Source organism: Lichenostomus cassidix, chromosome 13 (genome assembly GCF_008360975.1).
Source record: "Lichenostomus cassidix isolate B80296 chromosome 13, HeHo_3.0, whole genome shotgun sequence".
In the NCBI taxonomy this organism is placed as follows: domain Eukaryota; kingdom Metazoa; phylum Chordata; class Aves; order Passeriformes; family Meliphagidae; genus Lichenostomus; species Lichenostomus cassidix.
Window position 1 is genome coordinate 7,138,204 of NC_139494.1, and position 10,330 is coordinate 7,148,533.

At 42.1% G+C, this 10,330-nt stretch overlaps 1 protein-coding gene across 4 annotated transcripts in view; it reads right to left on the minus strand.

The window, feature by feature from the left end:
* Nucleotides 1-4,187, minus strand: part of GABRA1 (gamma-aminobutyric acid type A receptor subunit alpha1) — a 42,083-nt gene extending 37,896 nt beyond the window's left edge. The window contains exons 1-2 of one of the 4 annotated variants that reach the window (XM_085073456.1): nucleotides 3,993-4,187; nucleotides 1,439-1,526 (exon numbers count right to left, since the gene is read on the minus strand). In XM_085073456.1, the coding sequence (XP_084929582.1) occupies nucleotides 1,439-1,526; nucleotides 3,993-4,050 (146 nt within the window). In that variant the 5' untranslated portion in view covers nucleotides 4,051-4,187. Of the gene's footprint in view, nucleotides 1-1,438; nucleotides 1,527-3,359; nucleotides 3,485-3,641 lie in introns of those variants that run through there. The other 3 variants (XM_085073453.1, XM_085073454.1, XM_085073455.1) reach the window with 3 other exon arrangements.
* Between the last annotated feature and the right edge of the window lie 6,143 nt (nucleotides 4,188-10,330).

Consider the following 10,330-nt stretch of genomic DNA (forward strand, 5'->3'; position numbering starts at 1 on the left):
GAGGGAAAGCAGGGCAACTTACTGTGGCAAAATGGCTTTAAACCCAGATCTACTTCATGTAAGGTGTGTACATTTTGAGGGAAAAGGTGACTGTATGCAATTGTGTTTTCACATTCAACCCCAGTCTCATAAAAAACTGTGCACGGACTCCATCTACAGGTCATTACAATCCTGACACACCAGTGCATTTTTAAACTCTCCAACGCGTTTGAATTCTCACATTAAGAATGCCCATGCACCCACTACAGCTACAGCAAATGTATGTACATAGATACATGTGCTCATATCTATAGAATAAACAGGATTTCACAAAATTCTCTAACTAGGTTAGATGAAACACTTTGTGAATGCTTCATATCTTGTGTTAGTATTTATAGAAATAAAGGTATTGTTTGTAAAACATTATTCAATACAGCAGATTTTACATGAATAACCCACTCCTATTATTTATCTTTTTTTAAAGGCAGTGCTCGTGCAGATGAAACTTTGCCCATTCGACACAAATTTAAAATCTTCAAGGCAGTCAGAAAATAAATTCCTCTAGAACTGTGAATGCATAAGGAGACACTGTGGAGATCAAGGCACAAGTAACCTTTTAGGGATCACTACTGACAATACAACTATTCCACTGCTTTTTGGTCATTAGGTAACATCACTGACAAGCACATTAATGTTTTAGAGTACAAAAATACATCTGAGAGTCTTCTTAAACACCTTCACTGCATTTTCAATTGCACACAGTACTTCAAGCATACTCCAAACTGCTTTATAGTCTTTACTTAAGCTACTAGTTGTTTGATGAAGTGGTGTATGATTAGAAATTGTTCTTAATACTTTTTTTTTAGATAATGATTTCAATAAATATTCTACAAATATTCAGTGCAGAATGGTCTTTCAAAAATAGTTGTCATGGACTTTGAGCTTACAAATTCTTCTTCATGCAAACAGTCTCCCTTCACCAGGAAGGTCTACTTCAAATTTTCAATACAACTACTTAGTTAGCACAGAATCCTGACCAACAAAGAAGTTAAATTTTGCCTCTGCTTGCAGGCACAATAAAGTTACCAAAAGCACTTAAATGAGACTAAAAAAAACCCTTCATCATACTTTTTTTCTCCTCTGAAGAAACTTTTATTTCTGAGTAGTCATTATGTAAGAATAGAAAAAATTGCACAGGTGTTTAAGAGGTAGTTTAATTTCAATTTGTTTAAGAAACCTTTGGCTTTATTTTCTTCACCATATTGAACAAAAAAGTTATTATGCAAATGAACTGTAGTTTTCTTCTAAACTTCCCTTAGATTTAGCTGGGATTTGAACAGAGATTACCTTCCCCCAATACACTTGGTGGTAGTGCAGCCCATGCAGTATTTGTCTTACATTGCCACATTAAATTAAAGGTTCTTAAAATATGTTGGTGCATTAAAAAATATCTCCCCACCTTCTTTCAGTCAGTGCATTTAGGAGGAGGCTCCAGGCCCAGAGGCAGTCACAAAGCACCAGGAATCTCTTCATGGTGGACTCTGAAACTAGAAGGAAAATAACGATTAACATCCCCCACATTAAAACAGGTATTATGGAAAAGAAAAATCTGACACTGGACACTTCTGCAGCGTAATTTGATGTCAGGCAATGACCTCACAATAGTGGAGCTGATGCCATTCAGAATAAGGGTGCATGGCCTTGGCTGCTCTCCTGGTTACCTTTACTTTCAGACCCAGAAGCTGAGGATGGGATTTATTTTGTGGTAAGAGTGTATTCCTTTTGCATTATTCTTGAACTTTAACAGAAACAATTATGAGTTAAAGCTGCTGTCCCCAAACTCAGTGGCAATTCTTACTCAGTTTCCTCCTGTGTTGAAAATGTGTCAAGGGACCTCCACAGCATTTCCAGATAGCCAAGCATAATTGTTTTTTGTTTGACTTGAAGCAGCCTGAGCCCTTTCAAAGCTCTGGGAAGGTGTCAGTGTGTGGTAGTGTGACTGAGCAGAGCCGTGCTTTCCTCACTGCTTTGCTTTGTGGTGGAAGCAACTTTCTTCTACAGATACAACAATCCTCCTCTTCCCTGAAATACAGCATCAGAAAAGAATTAAAATGATCAGATTCTAACTCTGTCATCTGCTGCTACATAGAAACACTAATATTTTTCTTGGGCTGAAGGACACAGTTCGTAATAAAACCATGTGAACTACACACCATCTCCTAAATCTCTACCAGTCTCTGAATGCTGCTAGGAAATGTTTTTGCAATAGCAGCTTTCTCCTCCTCTCCAAACCTCTCCCGTACTCTCTTCAGACTTCACTGAGTTACGCTCAGATTACCTTTGAGTAAAAAGTAACACAACTCAGAAAGTTTCTTCTGCTTTCTAATAAACCATAAAATAAAAAGTTAGCTAGTATTTGTGGAATCAGTGTTCCAGATTCAACTAATTGCCCAGGAGATGTTGCAAGTCCCTTTACATATCAATACAATGTGTGCTGGAATACAGTCGATTTTTAGCATTCACTACATTAAATAAGGTTAACAAAGATGAAGGCTGCATTTTCCCCCACCAGTGAATTAGAGGGCTTTTTACGTGCCTGAGAAAATGAATCACTGTACATAGAAGCGTTGTTGTAGCTTTAAATAAAGCTCCCCCAATTCACTGCACACTCTCAGGGACAATTTAAGTCAATAAAATACCGTTACAAAGCGGTATGTAAGCAATGAGAGATAATTAATGCATTTATAGCCAAATGATCGGCAGATAAGCATGGAATGGGGCTGAGCTAATCGAAGTGGATAGGAAGGACCTGGATGTGGCAGGAAAACGTGGATAAAGATCTTCAGGGACGAGACTGCATCTTAACTTGCCCTGTAATCAGCCCCCTTAGAAAGGGAAAGACAACATCTGTGGCTTCCAAAATCGCGTTCTCCCGGTCCTGCCAACTTTGCCTTTGCAAAAGGCTCCTCGGGATGAAGAACGGAAAGTGAATTATTCTGAACTATCTTGATCTGTTGAGCTCCACGCTGGCCCCCCTCCTCCCAACACCACCCCCCGCTTCAATAAACCCACCCAGGCGCTAGAAATCCCGGAGAAGGAAAGTTTGTTGCAGCTGGAAAAAGCAAATGTTAACGAAGACTTTGAATGAGCATTAAAGCCCAGAAGCCCCCGGCCTCCCCCAGCCCGCACCGCTGAGAAACCAGCGCCGCTTCTCCCATTCAAAATGGGAGCAAGAGCCACGCTTCTGGGAGCCTTTCAGCAGCGCCCACTGGAATGGAAAAAAAAATAATAAAAAGGAAAGAAGAAAAAAAAAAAGGGGGGGGGAATTAAAAACAAAAACGCGGGTAAAAAGGGAAGCATTTTAAGGCATTTTGACTCACGGTGAGAGATCTGCCCCTCTCTGAGGCTCAAATCGAGACTTGTTTTCCTCACAGCATTTCAACTTTGCATCCCCCTGCCCGGAGCAGCCACCCCTCCCACCGCGCCCGCGGGAGGGAAAAACCCAAACCCAAAACCCTTCTGCGAGGGACCGGCGGAAATCAGTCCGCGCCGAAAAATAAATATATAAGATAAATGACAATGCCCATCGATCGCTGCGGATTTTCAAGCTGGAGAGACCGGGGGGGGTGGGGGGGGGGGGAATCACCCCGAGCCGGAGGTACCTGCGGAAAGAGGGGAGAGGAGCCGCCTGCGCGCCTGGACGTGGTGCGTGCAGCCGGGAGCGCCCGGAGGGTGCGGGTGTGTGTCCGTGTGTGTCCGTGTGTGTCCGTGGTGCCCGGGTGTGCGAGCCAACAGCCGCCCTTACCGGAGCCCTCGGGCGCGGGTCCGCGGCGCCGCTGCCCGGCGCTGCCCTGCCGGTGCCCGGCCGCCGGCGCGGAGGATGCGCGGCTCCGGCTCCGCCGCTCACTTCGCCTCGGTCATCGCCGCCGCTGCTCCGTTCCTCCGGGCTCGGCACCCAAATTTCTCTTCCCAGTATTCCGACCGCCGCTATACAACAAAAGCTTTCTCTTTACCAAGACAGTAGTAATACGTCCCAGGGTAAACCGGATGTGAAATAGGCTGTGACTTCATGCCAGAGAGATTTTATTTTAGAAAGGAAGGTGGTACCAAGCTCTCATCTAGAGACCAATCCGCCCATTTTTTATATGCAGCACAATTTAACTTCCAGTGCTCTCGCCCTAATCCCTTTCTCTATGGCTGCAGACTCAAATCCTTCTACAATCTGCAGCATTATTATTACTGGGGGGGAGGCTGCGCGGCCGGGGGAGGCTGCGCTGAGCATCTTTAGACACTTGCAGTTTACAAAACAGTCTATTTTAAGGGTCGTACATTAAAAATATAACCGATCTGCGTTAGCGTTCAACCTTTGATCGAATATTTAGTCGCGGCATAAATATGAATGAAGGCTGGCCAGGGGTGTAGAGGATGCAGCACTACGCGCGTGTGCCTATAGACCGTGTGTATATAGGGACCAGAGGGCAGCCCACGGCTGTGAGCAGACGGGGACAGGGATGCTGTGCCATGCTAATTAAACGCAGGTAGCACGCACTTCGGGCGAGACCCGCAGGAGCTCAGCTGCAGGAGCCGGCGGCTCTCCGCCACTGCCGCACGTCTGGAGCCGGCAGGTGCCACGTCTGGTCCGGGGCTCAGCCTAGGGCAGTGCTCGGGGGCTGCCACCCGCTGCCCGCTGCCCCTCGGGGCTCCGGGCACACCAGCCGGGACATGCCCAGCCCCGGCGGAACGGCGGAGCGCCCGGCTCCGGTCCGGCGGGGGGGGGTCCGGCTGCCCCCGGACACGCGCGGTGGCCCTGCCCTGCCCTGCCCTGCCCTGCCCTGCCCTGCCCTGCCCTGCCCTGCCCTGCCCAGCTGAGGGGCACAGTCCTGCCCCACGCTAACGTCACTTGAACCCGCATCCACACCTCCTCCCCGGGCTGGGAGCGAGCTGGGCCAGCCCGGCGGCCCCGGCACTTGTGCGGAGAAAGAAGGAGAAAGTTGGACGCATCAGGTCCGGAGAGGTGTGGGTGCACGGGAAGCGCAGGCTGCGCTCACCTGGCCGGCACATGATAGCGTGCCTTTGGCTCGGGGCGCCTTCAGCAGCTGCCAGGCTTCTGCAGAGATGTCAGACTCTGCTGCCACGAGCACAGCGTGGCCAGCTCTCCTTGCTCTGCTTAATGGAGAGATAAAATGAAGTCCTTCGTCAACAGTGTCTCTGCCTTATAAAGCACTACCAGCGTCTGTGGGGTGGGAAAAAAAAAAAATCATCTTTATATCATATGCATCTACTGGATTTCAAATACTGTCTACTTTCCCTCTTCTCAACTCAATGCCATCATTGATTCAATTTCTGTTGCCTCCCATGATGCTGCTCCAAGGGAGATCAAAACCCATATATCTTGTCAGAGATAATCTGGATTGATATCTTATATTACAGTTAAGCTATCTGTTGCAAGCGCTTTCCAGACTTTTAAATCAAATATTGCACATTCTGTGCATCCTCATGAAATGCATGATCTGTTTGTAACAGCGCAAGAAGGTTTTGATTTGACCCAAGAAACCAATGACATTCATAGCTAAAGCTGGCAATAACTTCCAAGGTGGCAGTCATTTTGGTTAAGTGCCTGACATAACAGTCTAAACACTGCAATGATTTCCCTAAGCACAAGGAAAACAGAAATTTTGTTTATCAAAGTCCCCTAGTGCACCAAGTACCCAGTCATTATGATCAGCACTGAATAGCCACAGGTTATTTTAAAGGCTTGCTATGGACTTTTTGCTTAGTTTCTTGGCATTTCCAGTGTAGCTCAGCTCATTTTGATTCAAGGCTGTTAGCAGCGCACAAAAAAGTAGAGAACAGAAAAACCTACCCACGTCCCAAGGAAATGATAAGTAGTGACTTTTCAAATCACTATTGCATAGACACAGTCAGTGGCTAGAAAGATTTTATTTCAAAAATGCAACATTTTCACCTGCATTTTCTCTTATCTAACATAAGTCACTATGTTTTAGTTCTTCCACTGAAGCATGAGAGAGTTTTGCTTAAGCAACGAGTAAACTGAGGTCCTCACCTGAGTTTACAAAAACAACAGAGTGAATTTTTATTGAAGTACATGGGCATTTTGTGGCTGTAAAACCACTGAGAGTCCTTCCCTTGGCAATAAGGCATTTATGATATTATTACAATGACCTTAAACTATTTCTTCTAGGCAAATAACATATGTTTGCAAAAATAATTATATATTCAACGTAGCTTTGATATTTCGTTTTCATTACTCATGAACAAAGAGGTTCTAAGTACATTTGCTGTTTGTTTGTGTCTGTGATAAGTAGCTGGACAAGAAAGAAGGTCTGAAAAGTGGGCGATTGAATGGACAGAGATTCAAGTATCCCTGTGCACTGAAATCCAAGCAAGTGGAAAGCTGAAGCAGTTTCAGAGCCCATGAGACATAGCCTTGTATCCTATAATTTTCTTATTTTAATTAGTATATAAACAATGGCAACTGCTTTTAGTTCACCGAAGTGCCAAGGGTTACACATGATGTTCTTTGCCTCTTTGCCTCCATGGACACAATTGCTATGTGCCAAAAGATTAAATGTTTTCCTGAGTTCTCACTGGGTGAAAATATTGACCTAAAATTGGAATTTGCTCATTCTCTCTCTAATTCTCATCTGCTCAAAAAGTAGGACAAAACTATTTTTCCTCCATGGCTGAGATTCCTGTCCATCAGTGTTCACATGTAACCCAGATTTTCCCTTTTCCTTTCAAAAGCTGTTATCGCAGTTATCATGTCATTCCATAGTAAATGCTAAAAATATTTGGATGTAATCAAACAAATAGGCTGTTTTATGATGGATTGTGTTATCAAAACAACTGCTTTAAAAAATAAAATACAAATTGTTTTTACCAGCAGAAATGCTCTTTTGAAGGAAAAAAAGCTAAGTGCCTTACAATTCTTACTTTTTCCCTTTCCCATCTGAATTCCACTGACCTAATCCAAACACGACTAAGGGTAATGCATTTATCAAATAAGTCCATCTGTGAATTTCAGACACCTAACTTAAGTGGATATCTTTGAAAATCTCAAGCTATATATAGGAATGTGCATAGTACCAGCGAGTCTTAGGGTCATATGATTTCATTCTTGAACAGATTGTTCAAATGTGAAAGGAAAAATGCTTTTGAACACACATCTCCAGGTAGCTCAGTATTAGGTGATGTGCATCTCTGCAGTTTTACAGTCGCATCTGGAGAAGGAAGATGTCAGGCAGACATGTTTTTGGTTTGGTTTTTTTTCAAGCCAGCTTTAAGACTCCATAAAATTTTCAAAAAGAGGTTATGCCATTCATGTTACACGGGAATGCAGAACTATATCCTTTAAAAACAATGTTATTAAATCTAAACAGTCAGCCAAAGCAAGCTTGGCACAGCTCCTCTGTGCAATGCATTGAACCCTGATGTTAGTGCAGGTGATTAGAACAATGAAGTTAAACCAATTGAATCTTAATTTGGTAAAATATATTTATTAAATGATGGATTAAAATTGAGATAAAGATTTTTAAAGTAGTTAGAACTATTTTTGCTTTTAAATTTCTAGTAAGCACTTTTTGAAGTCTGGCCTATTCCTTTGGGGCCTTCATCCTCTATGTGTGTGTGTGTGTACATATATGTATATATGTATACATACATATACATATTTATGGTATTTAAATAGGTCACCTGGAAAGAATATATTTTTTCAGTCTTGTGGTTTTTACCATGTTATTCTTTGTGTATGCAAAATATACATATGTTTTGATTTAGTTTAGGAATATATAAAACAACTGAAATTCCCCAGCAGAATGCTTTGACACAATGTGTCCTGAATAGCCAAGGGATTTGAATAAAGCAAATGAAAGTCAGAGATTTACTGGCACACAGCAGATCAGATGAAGAATTAAAACAGAAAGACCATCTGCTCCAAAGCTTTGAACTCTGTTATTTACAAGTCCTGCTCGCGTGATTAAATAGAAATATTTTGTAAAATATATGATTCGAATTGGATTTCTAATTTAATGTGTTTCAGTAATATATCGAAGAACAGTTGTTAACCCTTTAGTAGACGTAACAAAATTCAGTGACTTCTTTTTCCCTCTTTAATTTACAATGACAGTGGAGAAAATAGACATATACTTGTCACTTAGTGGTGATTTTTTGTTTTGTTTTTGCAAAAGGCAAGTGGTGATATATAAGAAGTTCACTCTCTTTATGCCTCTTACATTTTAAAGTAAGGTTTTATTTATCATCTCTTTCCGCTTCAAAAAATTAGTAGAAAGAGAAAAAAGAGTGGAAACTTTCAGGGAAATGCAGCTGAGAATCTTCATGAAAACAAGCTGCACTGTTTTCAAAGAGTCAGTGTCAAAACGTCCATTAAAGACATGAGTGTTCTTTCTAGGACTGTGTTGAAAATTGGAAGTGGCACTTCTTTGAACCCATTATGTGTTAAAAATGGAATAAAGATATAAAATAGCTGATGCCCAGAAACTTTGAGATGATGATTGTCTCTTGATTTTTAAAGTCTTTAAATACAGTATTTCAAATGGAAAACCCAGTTACTGACAAGATTCTCAGATTATTTAATCCACAGAGGCACCAATTTATTATGCCTTGCCAACAATTTATTATGCCTTGCCATGCCGTTGCCCAACAGCGCCACAAAGTTTCATCCATAAAGCCAAAAATGGAGGATTCTTTCTAAAACAATAATAGGATTTCTTGTTTGGTGTCAGAAAGGAAGAATGGGATATTAATCTATTTTCTAAAAAAAAAAAAACAAAAAACATTATGGAATTTATGAAAACCACCAAAAAGAATAAAGATCACAACTGGGAGCTTTTGGAGATTTCAGAAGACTTGTAAATCCAGGGGTGATCATTGAGATCTTTGTCAGGAGGCTTTTCCTCCAACAGCTGGATTTACCTGCTATGGAGTTCAAGCACCACGTGTGGTTAACTCTCACTGCTGCTGAGGTGAAGCTTTGACCAGAGATCTGCAATCTCCTAGAGCTTTCACAGCACAAGTTCAGCTCTCCTTAAACACCAAGGCAGCTCTACCCACAGAAAGGGAGGAGTGTTCTCCTGGCATTGTGGTGTGTCCATCAATGCTACTTCGAAAATACAAGAGACAATTCTGTGGCTTACTGAACTTCCTGCTGTGCAGATGGAAGAAAAGTTTTGTTTAGGACTCAGATCTCAGGATGATGACTTGCAGTTTGATATACCTAATGACATCTCATGTTCCTATGGACCAATGAACTCACCTGTAACTTCTTATTTTGTTAAGTAACAATGTAGATCTGTAATGATGATTTTTCCTAAAATTGGACAGGATAAAAATCTATGTAAGGAGAAGTTCTAGATTACTCAAAATTGGTCAAGGTCTATATACTTTTTTCCTTTAAAAATGTTATCAAACCATACAATGTTTAGTGCATTAAGAAGCCCTTAGTACTGATTATTTGTGGATAAGAAAAATTAGTGACTATGAGAGGAATGGGAGTAAACTAAAATGAATACTTATGGACATAAGAAACAATAAAATATATTTTAAAATAATTAACAGAAAATCATTAAGAAAAGCTTCCGTTCTCCTGTCCTTCTATAAATACTTGCCTTTGATTGAACTAAAAGATGTAGAATCAGAATATCTCAACCTATATTCAGATAGATGCTTAAAACCTGTTTAAATCCATCCCTTTTCAGCCAAATATTTCAGAATCCACCTAATGCTATGGGTCATAAATATTCTTAAACGTGTCCCTCTAGGCTGAATTTTGCTGCTTTGGAAGCAAAATACCCTTCTGACTTCTCAGGTGATCTTAGACACATAGAATTTCTCTCCCTGTCTTGGGAGGGCTGAGAAGAGTGCAGCCTGTGCAGTTGGCTGAGCCCAAATTCCTGTGGATTCCCTGAGTGCAGTGCTAAGCTGGAGCTTTCCTCCCTGTGCAGGTTTGAAGTCACAGAAGTTTGTAAAGCAAAGGTAAAGCACACATTGCTGTGTCAGGTGCTAGTTCCACCCTCACTCAGAGGCACAGGGTTGGATTCACTCATTCCTCGTCTTCCAGTGCCTTCCTCACTTCCCCGAGATGGAGACAAGGAGACTCAGATGATTTTATTTGCAGTTGGGAGCACCATATGCTTACTGAGTGCTGATGTCACTGCGTGGAGCTGTGCTTGCTCAGCTGCAGGGGCTGGCAGAGCTCTCCTACATGCACTGTCCTGGTCTGGAGGCTGAAGGCTTCTGTGGAAACAGCCACAAAAACATTTAAGTGGTGTTCACATTTTCAAATTTAATTTTTACATGACCTGCTCAGTGCTAA